The 16,782-nt window shown below is 40.5% G+C and overlaps 2 protein-coding genes across 2 annotated transcripts; one reads left to right on the top strand and one right to left on the bottom strand.

Annotated features, from left to right (window-relative positions):
• The first annotated feature begins 4,740 nt into the window (after positions 1-4,740).
• LOC146367432 (E3 ubiquitin-protein ligase MARCHF2-like) lies at positions 4,741-10,064 on the top strand. Its single transcript, XM_084911875.1, has 5 exons — positions 4,741-5,065; positions 6,553-6,862; positions 6,972-7,167; positions 7,808-8,017; positions 8,694-10,064. Exons 2-5 carry the CDS (start codon positions 6,678-6,680, stop codon positions 8,847-8,849), a joined length of 747 nt encoding a protein of 248 aa, XP_084768001.1. The 5' UTR covers positions 4,741-5,065; positions 6,553-6,677; the 3' UTR covers positions 8,850-10,064.
• Positions 10,065-11,820: 1,756 nt separating this feature from the next.
• LOC146367431 (ras-related protein Rab-11B-like) lies at positions 11,821-16,170 on the bottom strand. The gene is made up of 5 exons (XM_084911876.1): positions 15,947-16,170; positions 13,699-13,894; positions 13,256-13,449; positions 13,101-13,181; positions 11,821-12,527 (listed from the first exon to the last, which is right to left on the bottom strand). The coding sequence occupies exons 1-5, from the start codon at positions 15,984-15,986 to the stop codon at positions 12,382-12,384; spliced, it is 657 nt and encodes a 218-aa protein (XP_084768002.1). The 5' UTR covers positions 15,987-16,170; the 3' UTR covers positions 11,821-12,381.
• Between the last annotated feature and the right edge of the window lie 612 nt (positions 16,171-16,782).

Below are 16,782 nucleotides of genomic sequence, written 5' to 3'. Positions count from 1 at the left end.
TCTGCCTCTTATCTCATTAAACAACATTAAGGTCCAATAAATGCCTTCAAATTTATATATTTAAAGAATATTTTGATGAAAAAAGCACTTTGTAAACAGAATCTCTTTAAGAATAATGTGTATATTTATTAATGACAAGGTTTTTCTCTCGTGACCTTTGACCTTAATTTGGAAGGGCATTCAACTGTACAAATCATACACAAAGATGTATCTGTAGTATTCCATGTTTTTTGCAATTATCATTCATCACTTACTTCAGGAATGGGTTTTTTTTCCATATTTTAAAATCGTGCACTTCAGTGGTAAATGGTGGTGTGTGTGGTTTTTTTTTATTTACTGCATTATCAACCACTCTATTTTTAAGCACATTAACACAGAAGGTTTACTTGATCTGTCTTAGTTGTAATTAGTGGGAGGATCAAACGTGCTTCGGGATGATGTTTTGTTTATTTGCTGTAGAACTATCTGATTCTTTAAATCGATATTTGCAGTACAAAGTACAAAGCATCAAAATCACTCTGATGCACTGATAAACATGGGGTACAGTGAAGTTCCACAGCAGTCATGTTTCTTGAGTATAGAAGAAGTAAGTGATAGTTAGAGAGAAGCAAAAAAGTTAAAAGCCACAAAATGCCCTCGATTAATGGACACAAACCTTGTAAGACAATGGAATTATGCAAGTTTTTATAGGTGATCCCAAGGCCTGTCAGCACTGCAGGGTAGCGGCATGTCTTCTGGACATGAACTCGTAATAAATACTGTAGGATCTTAAATGGTCAGCAGAAGTCAACAATTGGTCAACAAACATAAAATGAACCTATTCACCCAGGTTCACTGGGTGCTGAATATAGATTTGCACGGTGAGTAAGGCAGTGCAGTCAAGTGACCTTTCATTAGGACAAGAGCGTATCAGAAAATGAGAGAAACTAAATTACTACGTTTCATTAGCACTCACGAGGATGCCGGCAGTTTAAGGGATCACGAGAATGAAGTGCATTAACTGAATTATACTGTTATTGACGGCGAATCGCTGTGAATAAGTTAGGCAACCAGTCTCCCTGGCTGACTGTCAGACCTCACTTCTCTCTCTGATGGCTGAGATTAAGTCACAAATTAAATCTCTGCTGTGTCATATGAAATGCATCAGACTTGTTTCAGAGCATTATTTTATTTGTGACAGCAGAAATGAGTCATAAATCAAGCAACTATTGCAAAAACTCAAGGAGAACCAACACACATTATTTTAATGATAGTAATAGCTTCCCCTTTGAGGCTCTGTCAGGATCTGGTGGACAACTCTGCCAAGTCAAACATGCAAAGCTACCTGCTGTGACGACCCCTTGTGACAAGAGAGCAGCTGAAAGTAGCTTTTTACTAATAACTTATACATATTTTAGAAATACTGATAAGTTATATAACTGTTACTTTCACACAATTTAGCATCATGGCTACCCAATTTATAAAGCTAATTAACTTGACAACCAAACTATGTTAAGTAAATGAGTTGCAAGCCCATGTGTGTGTCGGTCTGGGTTAAAGTCCACTGATGCATGTCTCATGACATCCCATGCATGCACAGAGGTACTGTAGCATCTCATGATCTGTGCTGAACTTTGACCAAATGGATGGGTGGGAAATGATAGAAAGGCTCTGAAGTGTGTGCACGCGTGTGTGTGCGTGTGTTACAACCCCCGCTCTCATTAATGCTTAGACATCACTATCACCGCGACAGACCCCTTTCACTATCAGTGTTTGGGTTCAAAGGAAGAGGCAACGATCGAGAGGATTAGACAGGGTGATGTGACAAAAATAGATTCTGTTTAAAGAAAGGTTAAAAATTACATTTGGACGCTGCTATTTTAGGTTACACCATATTGGGAAATTGATAAATCAGAGTATCAGTCTTGAAATTTGCTACAATGCAGAATTACATTAAGAATAATAGTTTCAATACAACAAAACATATCAAGAGTGGACCAACATAAAGAAAGCTACTCTTTCTTTATGTTTTAATTTCCTCATATTTTGACATTGAATGTTTTTTCACTTGTATTCAGTCCTTGTACCTGACCTTTTTTTATAGATAAATAATAATACATTTTATTTTCAGGCTCCTTTCGAGGCACTCAGTGACATCTTAAAAGCAATTAAATATCAAAATCACAACATGCATAAAATAAGAGATGTAAAACATCATCAAATGAAATAGTCAACAATCTAAAAATCAAAAAGAGTAGCAGGTCAAGATTTAAAGGATTAGATTGTTAAGCCACTTAACAATGACTGTCAGGGACCAAGCAGTAAAGCATAAAGTACACAGGTGTTTAATTCAAAAAAGGGGCTTTATTGACCCAAAAATATGAAAAGATATTTAACAAAGCCAAAACTTAAACAGGCAGACCAATAAAAGAGGTCAACTCAATAGACTAAACTCAAGATAATAACTAACAAAACCTCAAACAAACATAAGATAAACTGACCTGCTGAAATGACACAGGGGGAACTTAAATACTGGTTTAGCCAAACCACGGGGGAAAACAAAATGGCTGCCATATAACCAACTAATACAAAACAATTAAACAAACATGAAACACCCCCCAGGCAATGAAGCATGTGGTTCTGTCCAATTAGGCTGTCAGTGATACTTCAGCTCTCCCAGCCCTTTGCCAGACAAGAGAAGCCAAACTCCAGGTAACATGTGTGGCATGCCATCACAATGACCTATGAATTTTTTACACCACTCTGAATTTAAGCATAGGTATTATTAATCTCTTGATCTCTTCCACAGCATGTCTTTGGTCCTGTCTTCCTTTCCTCACGTCCAACCGGTTACAGGAGATGGCCGCCCCTCCTTGAGTCTGGCTCTGCCGGAGGTTTCTTCCTGTTAAAAGGGAGTTTTTCCTTCCCACTGTTGCCAAGTGTTTGCTCATAGGGGATCATCTGATTTTGGGGGTTTTCTCTCTATTATTGTAGAGTGTTTGCCTTAAAATATAAACCACCTTGAGGCAACTGTTGTTGTGATTTAATAATAATGGATTGCATTTATATAGCGCTTTTCGGGACCCTCAAAGCACTTTACAATTCCACTATTCATTCACTCTCACATTCACACACTGGTGGAGGTAAGCTACAGTTGTAGCAGACTGACAGAGGCGAGGCTGCCATATCGCGCAATTGGCTCCTCTGGCCAGGGAGGTGAAGTGTCTTGCCCAAGGACACAAGGACCAAGACAGATCGAACCGGCAACCTTCCGGTTACAAGATGAGCTTCCCAAGTCCCTGAACCACAGTCGCCCCAAATTTGGATCTATAAAAATACAATTAAATTGAATGGATCAGTGTTGTGTCTAAACATAATAAACAAGATTTTCATAGATTCAACTAAAGAAAAAGAAACACCTAGAGATACCGTTTGAAATTGGATCTTTGGTTAGCTTTCTTTTATGTGTAGACACAACACTGGTCCATCCCCTGAGCTATGTACTTTTGTATGCTTGAAAGATTCATAGGTCAGTAGTATGTGGCTTCATAAACAAATACATTCCTCTGAAGATGGTCAGCTACAAGGAATAGATTGAGAAAGAGCGATTAAAAAAAACAGCCAGTCTAAAGAAAACCTTTTAAAGCCATAAAGCTTGAAAAATTGTTGCTAAAGACCACTTAAAATGTGCAAGAAAATCTGACTCCTTTAAGCAAACTATAAAGAAATGGGGGGTGGCTTAGCAATTTTGCATCATACTGGTATTTATATGCTCACTTAGGTTTTCCAAAGCACTAACTTGAGAATGAATATAGGGAAGTAGGGAAAACAACTTTTTCTTTATAAAAGTAGAAGGAGCAGCACAAATTTTAGATACTTAACAATAAAAGTAGTCTACCTCAGAATTATTTTTTGCAGGTGTCAAATGGCTATTTTTAGGTGTTGTTTCTGGAACAAATGTTGAATTTCTTTGGTTGCGCCACATCTTCATCCCGTTTCCACAGGTTGGTTTAGCTTTCAAGATTCAGCTGCAAAACTGAACAAGCCATTTTGACTGTTACTCGTATATTTTATCATGACACGCAAGGCTAGAGTCCATAAATCAACTTTACCCATGTTTTGCAACCCGTTCTCACTCCCGACGCGTAAAATAATGACGATTTGTCACGTCCCTTAACTTCTCATGCTGACGCTAAACCCCTGTGGAACCTTTAAAATTTCAGTGGAACGAAATTTTGGAATAACAGCGCCACCACCGGTGGACCAGGGAACAATCTGAGAGGGTTAACTAAATGCTGCCACCTAACGGTTTTATTCTGACATAGTTTAATACAGATGTTTCCAGGACAAGATTAATAACTGTTCCGTCATTGAAATCAAACAAGTAATGATCGTTTAAAAGAAAAACGAAAGGGAAAAGAAACTGAAACACTTTAATAAAAAGTACATTCAGAACTTGTATTGTTGGAACTGTAGGGCATTTAGCCTGATTTTCTAATCGATAAAACGGTGTTTGTGCCATAACAAAATGCTCGGAATATATATCCCTTTCGTTTTAAGTTTCTTTGTGCTGCTGAGTAACTTTGAGTTAATAAACAAAAGTGATTATATACACTCTTTATCATCAAATTTTTCAGCAGTCCCACTTTTACTCACTCACTCTGACAACATATTCCATCTATCCCTATTTTGATACTATGTCCCCGAACATGTATGTAACCATGTAGCACTAAAACGTCGCTAATGACGATGAAGGCACCATTGTGTCACGTGACTAATCCACAGCTGAGGGATACCGAGGTAGGCTTGCCCGTTGCTAGTCAGTTAGCCTCGTTAGCTGACTCCAATGATCCTGGCAGCCGTGTATTTTCCGCACTAAAAAAAGAGGAAAATTACCCCAGTGATTTGCACTACCAGCCATGGAGAGGATGCAGCGCACACGATCGTCTTCTGTATCCCCTTCTATCGTCAGCTTCTGTTTAGACGTCAATGTCATAGTTTGTAGCTAGAGCTGTCCAGTTAGCTCAGCTAGCTTGTGTCTGGCCAACGCAGGGCCAAGGCCAGCCGAGAAAAGGCAGGCCGTCGGGTGAGTATATTTACGCTACAGCCTGTTTGTGTTTTTGACCACAGCGATGGGACTTTCTATACAAGTATCATATCCCAGCTTGTTCGCTGGCCTCTGGTTATGTTCTGTACACGTACGTTGCTTTATTAAATAAATTAGCTTTCGTCGGCGCTGCACGTTAGCGTTACTGTATCGCGGATATGGACATGTACGGCATAATTAATGTCAGCTGGGAAATTTTAAGCAACTCAGTCATGTACCAGAAATAGAGTCGGATTTTGATCTAGCCTTTGATGTGTAACGTGTCGATAACAGTACTAAGTCATAACGGTAACATCAGGAAGCTTGTTTGTGCACCTTTAAATACACGAGTATATTGGCACACTGTCTTTTGTGATTTGTCTTTAGTCTTTTTTTAAGGCAGCTACATAAGATTGCGTTGTTGACTATATCACATTGCACGACTATTGCAGGGACAGGTATGGGTAACACACGGCCACCCTGATCCCACTCCTAGTGTCCTTAGGGTCTATCTGAAATGTATATCTACACCGCAGTGTGCTTCCCTCAGAGTTTGTTGAAGCCAGATACTAGTTATTAAGAGACTTTTTTTTTTTTTGGAGTAAAATATTCAAACGTTTTTTCAGGGCTGCAACTCACACCAGTACCTAATATGTCACGTTTGGCACTTTTTATATTTTATATTTATATATTTAAGTTGAGGCTGGGTTAATATTACAATGTAATTCGTTTGACGAGAAAAAACAAACAAATCACTAAACATCTGAAAATTTAACAATATTAACAAGTTTAAAAACTACCAAAAAGTATATAGAGAGAAATAAAAATTTTGAAAAGTCATAAATATGTAAACAATTTTCAGTTTAAATGTGTTCATAGGGTGGTGGTTTGTGGTATGCTGTGTTATTGTACATGAGAAAAAGTGACAGGTTAAAGTATTACAGCATTTCTGATTATTCTGTATTTTAACATTGCATTTTTTATTACACTATTATAACATGTTTTTGTATATATGAAGTCTTAATACTAAAAAGAAAAACCAAGGAAATACTTTTTAGAATCATTTTTGTTATCAATAATTGATGGGATAATATCACTAGAATTCATAGGCCTGCTTTGAATCAGAATAGCTGTAAAGCTTTGCAGGCCACTTTAAATCCTGCCTGTGATTGTGCAGATGAATTGAATTAAAAGTAGCCAACCTTGGGCATAAATAAAGTATACAGCAGCCTAATAGCTTTAAATATAGTACAAGCTTTTATGTTATTCGTTTATTTTTTAAAAAGGTTTTTATGTAATTTTGACTAAAGAACCAGCTGCAGATCAAGAATACCAGTGAGCTAGCAGTGTTGGCAGTGAAAGCAGACATTTATGTGCATTTATATGTGCATGTATTCATGCTAACCATCACTATTCATATTCGGGAAAATTAAGAGCATAAAGTAATAATCTAAGCCAACCATACTTTGTGTCTTCATCTTTTCCAGCATCCACTAGGCGGTAGCTTTGTAGGTGGAGGAGAAGAAGTGGAGTTGGACATCACCTTTTGGATCAGAGCTCCTTTCAAATTCGCCTCCGCCTTCATCTGCGTCGCTGTCACCTTCAGCTGACTATGTCTTCGTCAGGCTGCTGTCACCTACCCGGCTCCCTTTGTGATTATTCTGGCACTGCCGAATCCGATGCCTCCAAGGATACCGAGGAGACTGACTCCACCGCGCAGGCCCAGTACATTGCCAAGGTTACGGCTAAAGATGGCCGCCCACTCTCCACCGTGGTCAAAGCGGTGAGCTCACAGAGGTAAGGGAGTGAGAAACACGCATGGTAGCCAAATAAATGTAGTGTAATTAAACTGTGTATATGTTATTGTTACTTTTCTGTCTTCAATGCTCTGCTGTCTCTCGCACAGCGACGTGGGTATGTGTCGGATTTGTCACGAGGGAGCTGGAGGAGAGACGCTGCTCTCGCCCTGCGACTGCACTGGTACTCTGGGTAAAGTGCATAAAAGCTGTTTGGAGAAGTGGCTGTCATCCTCCAACACCAGCTACTGTGAACTTTGTCACACTGAGTTCACTATTGAACGGCGACCACAGCCACTCACTCAGGTTAGAAAAGTTTTATTGTGTGAATTCATTTCTCTTGTTTATGGTTTTTTATAAAAAGCGGTTAGTGTGTGGGTTTATTCTGGGCGCTCCGGTTGCCTCCCACTGTCCACAAACGCTTGTTAGGTTAATTGGTGATTCTGAATTGACTGTATGGCTCAGTGCGAGCATGAATGGCTGTTTGTTTCTTTGTATGAGACCTGTGATTGACTGGGTGTATCCCACCTCTTCCCTAATGTCAGGTGGTATAGGCTCCAACCTCGGTTCAATAAGAGGCTAACGAGATGGACGGCCATGAGCTTTGTCTAAAGCAAGGAGATTATTTCTTCTTTTGCCTTGTACTGATATTTTCAGCTTTGTAAGCATTTGGAAGATTTCATTTAAGCCATTAAGTATCTGTGCCAGCAAGTAACATGTTTAGCAAGTGGGATCATTTGCGTGTACTGAGGATTGTTTTGCTTGACCTTGTGTGAATAGTGTTCGGTTAGAATACTCTTTTTATGGCTTTATTAATTACTTCATGCAGGCAGCTCACTCCTCTTTAAAGCTCATTCTTGTTTTTATAATCTAAGACACATCAGTTAATCATTTAATGTGCTCGATTCAGGCGCATCATTGACCTCCCCATTTTGGTCTTTTGCAGTGGCTGAAGGACCCGGGCCCTCGCAGTGAGAAGCGCACTCTGCTCTGCGACATGGCCTGTTTCCTTCTTATCACACCCCTGGCAGCTATCTCCGGCTGGCTGTGTCTGAGGGGCGCACAGGACCACCTGCAGCTGAAGAGCAGACTCGAAGCTGTTGGCCTTATTGCCCTCACCATCGCCCTCTTCACCATCTACATCCTTTGGACACTGGTAACCAACTGCAGAATGTTTTTTGTTTTTTTGGGGGGGGGTTCCCCTCTTTGGCTTTTGTAGATCCATAAGTAGATCCAAGTGTTTATAAGGTAGTTTAGAAATCAAAGCCCCTTTTTTAATAGTTTAGATATTTAAAGCTTTGATTTTCAGTTATGATACCAAGACAAGCACACGTCCAGGTAATTGTTCTTACCTTGATTATTGTAGACATTACAGTATCGTTTCTGGGTACAGCTTCAGTCAGTTGTGGAGACATGTGAAGGCATGTGGAGTATATTGTGGCCTGGAGCAGTTCATTTGAGTGTTGGAACAGAAACAGAACGCCTGCACATACATGCATAGCTGACTGCAAATACTGACAATAAGTTGGCTTTACTCTACACCTTTCGTTAGCTGGAGTTTTTAACAGGGTCTAAAACTGGGCTTTGGTAAATTAAATGGCTTTTTTTTTTTTTTTTAAGTATTTTCCTTTTATTGTTATTGAAAATGTCAAACTGACTGTGAAAGCTCGGCCTTTCTACTCAGGTTTCAGTTCCCTGTTGTGCAGTAGTTGCTGTGCTGCATCTGTACTACTCTCTCAGATATCTTTGTGCTAATTTTATTGATATCTGTCTTTCTGTCCTTTGTTACCTCTTGTCTCGCCCCCTCCCTTTTTCTTTTCATTCACTCTCAGGTGTCATTTCGGTATCACTGTCAGTTGTACTCGGAGTGGAGGAGGACCAATCAGAAAGTGCGCCTGTTAATGCCCGACATGAAAGGGGCACACACTACCCAACGCTCGGTGCCAACCAAGTCGACCAAGAAAATGACTGACGAGACCATCGTATGAGTGCTGAGCAGGGGCAAGTGGAATATTTAAAATAGAGCCCGCTGAAGCACTCTCTAAAAACAAAATTAATCATATTAATGAACTTTTGCACTTCATATGGACCATTCTGAGGGAAGAACTGCTTTTTTTCCTTCCCCTTCTGTTTTCTTTATTAAAGCACTTGATGTAAACTACTATGGTATTGGCTAGCCACAAAAGTGGTTTTGAACTTTTTGAACTCATTCAGGAGTCGTTGTTGATGAAAACGAACAGTGCCAGGATGCGAATGCCTGGACACATGGAAAATGGACTAATCAGCCGGACTTTAAGTCATTGTCACAAACTTATGAAATACTAAGACACGAGCTAATGTAGCAGAATATAACTGATTCAGCATGCTACTACAGTATAATATGAAACATATTCACTACCTATAATTCCCCCAAGCCCCTTCACCACGTATTTAGCTGTTTTGGAACAATGGGCAAGCAATAGCCCGGCGGAGGATAATAATCTAAAAAAACAAAAAAACATTTTTTGACAAACTCTGTGAATAATCTTTTCTTTTGTTCTGCTTTTAACAAGTAGGGAGCAACATTTGTTCATACCACTGTCCTTGTCTATAATCTGAACCCTTCTTCATTTTTCCAGGAAAAGCTTTTTTCTTTGTTCTTTTTTTCCATTGCTGTCTGAAGAGTGGAAACCAAATCACTTTCCTGTTGATGCAGGTCTCGTGTATTATTCACACTTGTCACGGGGGCCAGTGGGCATTGTAGTATATGGGATAACACTAACTCCAGCTGGTGGATGGCAGTGCAGTAACGTACAGGACACGAGTGTTGAAGGTGTGGAATCATGTTTACATTTTAATCAGATTTTGTTTCTTCTACTGTCATAAAAGTGCATTAGCAAACAGCCCTGCTCCACTTGTAAATGCACCATTCATCAATTGAGCTGCCTAGCAACGACCAGTAGTAATGTCTTACATCACAAGTGATGCAATTTTAAAAAGAGCAGAATACAGCTTTGGGAAACGTGACATTAATGGATTAAAAACACAGGTGTACCAGAGCAGACTGGTGCTTCGTAAAGGTCCACAAAGGCAAACGTGTTCTGAGATGTCAATCGATATATGCAGCATTTGTTAGACAAAGTATTTTGTGTTATTGTAGTCTTCCTGCTGCAGTCCCCTGGAAAATTGGGTTATTGTGCAATAAAACATGAGGGACTCCTGGACTCGGATGTGGGTGATCTTTGTGCTCTTTTCTTTTTCTTATTCCACAGAGAAGATGACTGAATAAACTGTGAGTTATACCACAATCTAAAAATGAACCGATCTCCTGTTTAATATGTTTGTGTTGGGAAATTGTGCATGTGCATTTTGTACAGTGAATGTAACCAATGATCGAAAGTACATTTACTGAAGTACTGTCTGAAGCATATATACTTCCTTTTTAAGCTATATTGTACTTCGCTATATTTCAGAAAGGAAGTTCACTGAACCTGTTTTTCATGCCATAGTTAGGGTTTGACCTTAAACACATGTTTTTAAATATATTTATTTGCCAAGTAATACAGTCGTGGTTCCCAACCTGTCTTTAGACACCCCCTCACCACCACCAAATAAAGAAGTGTTTAGCTGTTTTTCAGACTGAAAATGAGTTAGTGGTTACCTTAAATAGCGATTTCCTCTTTTAGCTACTCAGATGACACAATTTAAATAACTCTTTCAGACCTGTGTACACCCAGTGTACACTTATTTTTAATTCAATTCAATTTTATTTACGCATATAGTAAAAAGCCTTTTATATTGTACAGCCAAGACCTTACAATAATACCCGACGTTCTTGGATCACTTTTATTTGCCGTTGCCTTTAGAACTGTGTTAATTCAGTGTTAACTCTTCATGGCATAAAGTCAACATGTAGGCTTATTTTGTTAATCATTTGGTACCAAGGCCCCAAGTGTCCCAAGAAAATATCCCCACAACATTACACCTACAACACCAGCCTGAACTGTTGATCTGAGGAATGATGGATCCATTCTTTCATGTTGTTTTCCCTGGCATCTGTATGTCACAGCACAAATTGAAAGTCATCGGACTGTTCAAGATTTTTCCTGTCTGCTGTTGTCCAATTTTGGTGAGCCCGTCCTAATTTTAATCTAAATTTCCTGTTTTTATCTGACAGCAATGGCACCTGGTGGGCTCGTCTGCCACTACTAGGTTGGACATGCTGCGTGTTTAGAAATGCTCTTCTGCATACTTTGTAAGATGTGTTTATTTGAGTTACTGTTGCCTTCTGGCTGTTTTCCTCTGACCTCAACAAGACATTATCTTCCAGAGAACTGCCACTTATTGGATATCTATCTAGAGATAAATAGTTGCGTGGGAGAATCCCAGTAGATCAGCAGATTCTGAAATACTCAGCCTGGCCTGTTTGGCACCAAAAACTACCTTTCTTCACTAATTCTGATGCTTAGGTTGGATTTCAGCAGGTCATCCTGACAATTCTCTAAATCACAGGTAGGCAACTCCAGGCCTCGAGTGCTGGTGTCCTGCAGGTTTTAGATGTGTCCTTGAGCCAACACAGCTGATTCAAATGGCTAAATGACCTCCTCAACATGTCTTGAGGTTCTCCAGAGGCCTGGGAATGTACTAATCATTTGATTCAGGTGTGTTGACACAGGGTGATATCTAAAACCTGCAGGACACTTGAGGCCTGGATTTGCCTACCTCTGCTCTAAATGTTGCCATGAACTGCAATGTGATTGGATAATTGTGTTTAACGAGCAGTTGAACAGGTATACGTAATAAATGGCCAATGAATGTACAAAAAGTAGCTTCAATTTTACCCGAAGCAGAAGTTAAACCCTGCTAACAAAGGCTACTGATGCATCAGCAGTCAGTAATGTGAAGTGAGATAGTGGTCTAGACATTCAGCATGTCACTTTGTGTATATTGCTAGAAAAAAAATACAGAGGAGGCGGTAAATAATATTGTAAAATTTAATTTCATGGCATTAATATAATGTGTGTGAGCAGACAAGCTATCAAAATCAAAACAGAAAAAGAATATATTTTACACAAATGAAATAAGCGCCAGCAGCGTCACAACCACTTTTGAGATGACTGAAGGAGGAGGAGAGAAGCCCAAAAACAGGACTGCTGATACAGATCAAACAGGATTGGAAACCCAGACCTCCAAGTGTGTTGCATTAACTGTCAAACAGGCAGATGACTAGGCTTATAAGGTGTCAGGAAAGGCTATTCTGCTACGCCGTCGGGGTTAACTGTGGTAGCTGCTTAGGTGGTACCTTCAGTCCTGTTTTTGCACTTGAATGTAGCAGACTGTTCCTGGGTCAGATTACAACTTGAAATCAATTCAAACACTTCTCTCTGAGATTGATCGTTAGTGGCATAAAGGAACTGCTTCCACTGATTTCTAAAAAGTGCAGATTCAGACAACGTTGCATCCCGAGCAGATGGAAGCATGTCAACACTGTCGATTTCAATTAATAACTGACCCAGGTAAGGAGGGGACCGTTGCAATGGGTTACAGGTTCTGACAGCACTGCAGTTTGCTTCCTCTCTGGCCATCTGTGGTCGGCGGCACGCTGATGTCCACCACGTTGTTTCCCGGGGACTCGTCATGGGCAGACCGCTCGGCAATCTGCTTCTGCGATACGATGCGGTAAATTTCTGTTTTTCGAAAAGATGAAATGGAAAACATCAGCTTTCTCTCCCAGTCTAAAAGCTTGCATAATTTACCTTTACAACCACTAATGTGGGATGTGAGGAGGTAGTTTTACAGCTCCTCACTCAGTACCCGACTAATATAGTTTATTATTAAAAAAAAAAAAAACCTTTATAAAGGTCTTCCTTCTATCACCCCAACCGGTCGCAGCAGATGGTCGCCCCTCCCTGAGCCTGGTTCTGCCGGAGGTTTCTTCCTGTTAAAAGGGAGTTTTTCCTTCCCACTGTCGCCAAAGTGCTTGCTCATAGGGGGTCATGTGATTGTTGGGTTTTTCTCTGTATCTATGAAGCGCCTTGAGGCGACTTTTGTTGTGATTTGGCGCTATATAAATAAAATTGAATTGAATTGAATTGAATTGAATAAAAAAGTTAAGCTACCAAAAAGAACTATCCTCTCTGAATCTACTGCATATCAACCAAAGGTTTCATGCCTCATTGTGTGTGTGATTTGATCTTTTTTTAATATTCTGGTGACATGTGGAGCTCTGGCATTCAACCTCCATTCACAAGCACACCTACCTGTAAGGATATTTTTGAAGGCTTCTTCAACATTTGTTGAGTCCAAGGCTGAAGTTTCTATGAAAGACAGATTGTTCTTTTCTGGGGAATGGGAAAGAAAACAGATTTAGCAAGAGTGAAACATCACTGTACCAATAACCTTTCTGCAGCAGTACCTGCAAAGGCGCGGGCTTCGTCTGTGGGCACGGCTCTGAGGTGGCGCAGATCACTCTTGTTGCCAACCAGCATGATGACGATGTTGTTGTCGGCGTGGTCTCGCAGCTCCTTCAGCCAGCGTTCCACATTTTCATATGTCAGGTGTTTGGCTATGTCATACACTAGCAGCGCTCCCACCGCTCCTCTGTAGTATCTGTAACAGCACCCAACATGGATGTTAAGAGTGAATTCCCAGGCTGCCTGTTGGCCCACAAAAAGACACATATTTCACCCCACTCTTTTTTGTATTAATTAAAAACAAAATTACACATTCTCAACAATAGTGATCTTTCTGTTACTGCTGTACAAAAGTCTTCTTGTCTGTATAGTTTATGGTGTCTTCGTTGATTGCAATGCAGAGGCGACGTGCAGATGCATGTGCACAACACTACATCGGACTCACGCTGAGGTGATGGCCCTGTAGCGCTCCTGTCCTGCTGTATCCCAGATCTGAGCCTTTATCGTCTTGCCGTCCACCTGGATGCTGCGCGTGGCGAACTCCACCCCAATGGTGCTCTTGCTCTCAAGGTTGAACTCATTTCGTGTGAATCGAGAGAGCAGGTTGCTCTTCCCCACACCCGAGTCTCCAATTAACACAACTGTGAAGAGAAAAAAGAGAAGATGATTGTATTAGTGTGGGATGGGAGAGGCAGGGGATGGGCCCCGTGTTCTCAAATCCAGGAAATGTTACAAAGCAATGGGCAGCACAGCGATGTGGTGGTTAGCACTTTTGCCTCAAAACAAGGTCCTGGGTTCAAATCCAAGTTTAATGTTGTCCTTTGTCTGAGTTCTCTCTGGGTACTCTGGCTTCCTCGCATAGTCCAAAGAGGTTAATTCTGATTCTGTAGGTATGAGTGTGAATAGCTGTCTGTCTCTGTGTGTTAGGCCCTGTGACAGATTGGCAACCTCTCCAGGGTGAACCCTCCCTCTCACACTATGATAGCTGGGATAGGCTCCAGCTCCACCGTGACCCTGAAGTGGATAAGTGGAAGAAGATGGATGGATATAAGGCAATGACTCTAAATCATGGTGTCAGTGGAAGCCTGGGGCTTTCTGTTTTTGTAAGGCCAAAAATCCTTTCTGAATAATAAAAGAAATGACGGAATAAAACGCTGAAGTCAAGATGCTTAGTGTGTTATAACTCAATAGTGTTTAAAATGTGTCGGTTTCATTTATCTTCATCACACATTTAAACACGAAAATAGCATTTTTGGGCCTTCATATATCTGATGAAGGTCAGATGGAAACATAAATGTACCAGGGTGCAGTGTGCAGCAGTTCTATGTAACTCTTTTTTTAGAGCCTCTGTAATATGATTGGGTTCTCTGCCACATGTAGCAACAAAACAACTGCAAAGCTTGTGTACAGACAAAAAAAATCATCCACACAAAAGAATGCAGGTCTTGTACTTCCTGAGGGGAGGTCCACTGTAAACAATGATGTTATGATGCGTGAACATTCTATATAAAACCACCAGGAAACTAAACAATACTATCAGCCTTTTTTTTTACACTGATGAAAATACTAAACATGTGCTAAACAAAATAAACTGCTCATTATCACACCTTTGAAATGATTGTGGCATTTCACCAATCCAGAGGTTAGTCGGGGTAAAACACAGTCAGGGCTGTGATATGAAATAAACCGCTGAGAGCACTGAGGTAACCAGGCTTTACTCGGTTTATTCCCCTGTCCTTCGACAAACGGAAAAAAGAGCCGAACTTTGTCCCTGACGACATCACGCTGCCCCGGGCTGCAGGAAGCTGATAACAGGCTTCATCAAAACCTGAATCGACAGTTTAAGGCCGCCTTGCCCTTCCTGTTTCGGCCGTGTACACAGAAGATGGTTGGAGCATAGAGAGAGAGAGGGAGAGAGAGAGAGCCCTCGCCTCCGGCAGATGCCCTATTCATCCCACAGAGGATACTTTGTTACATCTAAATGGCCTTTTGGCTTATACAGGCCTGGGATGTTAATGTGCCACAGGAGCTGATATCACGATCAAAGGAAGGCATTCTGGATCCATCTGAGAAGATAAACACTGACCCGAGTCTGGAGTCTGGTACCGCTTCAGACAATCCACCAGGCCCACTGCCTGACATGACAACAAAAGACATTAAGCTGCTGCATTCACAGTGTCAATAAGACTGTCTGAGGACCATCCTGATCTGGCGATGAAGCGTATTGATCAGTAAGAGGTAGAGGCTAATAGGCCTTCAATCAGCCTCATGAACAGGATTGAGAAAAAAATTAAATATGATCCAATAAAGGTGGAAATTCTCCAACGTGCAATCATGCTATGCTCGGTTATTTATATATTTTTAAAAAGCTGAGCACGCGCAGGGTGTTGCGTCCTTTACCTATAAATATAACTGCGGGCGCTGTAATGTCACAATGACAGCATTATATTGTAATAACACGAACCGACTATCATCCGGGCAGTTTCCCAGAAAAAACTCCGTTTCCTTTAAAAAAATGCACACAGCTGCTCACAGCACAGACACAGTAAGACATAAAGCATTCATAAAGCTCTGCTTAGTCGATGTGAGCCTGTGTAAAGGGGAATGCAGTCATCTTTTTTCTTTCTTTTCTTTTTCTTTTCTTTCTTTCTTTCTTTTTCTTTTTCTTTCTTTTTTTTTTTTTTTTTTTTTACCTTTGAACAAGAAATCGTATTCATCGTCTCGGTTCCCCATTCTAGACGAGGCCGCTGCAGCGCTTGTCTCCGGAAGAGGATGTGTGGAAAGTATGGGTATGAATTTTCGCTATATGCCAGAAAAATATGGTAAAGGTTTGTACTCAGACTCTGCGCCAGTGTTGGCTGTCAAGGCGAGCTGACCGCAGAAGGGGAGAGCTCCCAACTCTGCAGAGGGAGGGGAGGAGTCCCTGCAGTTCGCATAGTTTCCTCCGGGGGGCGAGCTTTACTGGTATGCCAGCAGATATCTACCATTCATCTGGTCCCCACATTCAGAGGAGTGTTTAATTCTGAATGAATAACAAGGTCAAGGCACTTAAATTATCTTTAGACATTATGCTAACATTATGTGGCGCGTGTGAGAGTGTGTGTGCAAAACAGGGGTACTATTCACAGCACACAATAATATAATTAAGACCAACAATACATTACTGGCTACTGAAACATTTTAGGAGATTCGAAAGCTAAATTTTAGAAAACGTTATGCTGCATAGAGAGAGAAAAAAGTGAGAAATTGGGGACTGTGCATTTACATAAAATTACCTAAAAGTCAATGTAGATAAAATAGATATTGTAGATAATATGATATCCCATTTGCATAAAAGAGAAGTGTGATAAGGTGTGTATTTTTTAAATAAAGTGTTTCTTTTATGTAATTGTTTATTATTGTTATGTTCTGTGTCTTTAGATATTTTTATAGACATCTGCACATATTCTTCAGTGGTGATTACACGACGCATACATTGGTGTGCTTTCGCATTAAACCCATTTAGACCCTATGAGTCCGTGGCAAATAT

This window comes from Perissodus microlepis, chromosome 18 (genome assembly GCF_051167445.1).
Source record: "Perissodus microlepis isolate ML-2025 ecotype Zambia chromosome 18, ASM5116744v1, whole genome shotgun sequence".
NCBI lineage: Eukaryota > Metazoa > Chordata > Actinopteri > Cichliformes > Cichlidae > Perissodus > Perissodus microlepis.
The sequence above is the reverse complement of the archived record's forward strand: the minus strand, read 5'-3'. Positions and strand labels throughout refer to the sequence as shown.

What these genes read in the sequence shown, in the direction of transcription:
- LOC146367432 (XM_084911875.1), top strand. Translation starts at nt 6,678, where the DNA reads ATGTCTTCGTCAGGCTGCTGTCACCTACCCGGCTCCCTTTGTGATTAT. An exon ending in GACCACAGCCACTCACTCAG is followed by an intron (nt 7,168 to 7,807) that starts GTTAGAAAAGTT and finishes GGTCTTTTGCAG; the next exon opens with TGGCTGAAGGACCCGGGCCC. An exon ending in TCTACATCCTTTGGACACTG is followed by an intron (nt 8,018 to 8,693) that starts GTAACCAACTGC and finishes ATTCACTCTCAG; the next exon opens with GTGTCATTTCGGTATCACTG.
- LOC146367431 (XM_084911876.1), bottom strand. Translation starts at nt 15,986, where the DNA reads ATGGGGAACCGAGACGATGAATACGATTTCTTGTTCAAAG. An exon ending in ATACGATTTCTTGTTCAAAG is followed by an intron (nt 13,895 to 15,946) that starts GTAAAAAAAAAA and finishes TTCTCTTCACAG; the next exon opens with TTGTGTTAATTGGAGACTCG. An exon ending in CGAAGCCCGCGCCTTTGCAG is followed by an intron (nt 13,182 to 13,255) that starts GTACTGCTGCAG and finishes CCCATTCCCCAG; the next exon opens with AAAAGAACAATCTGTCTTTC.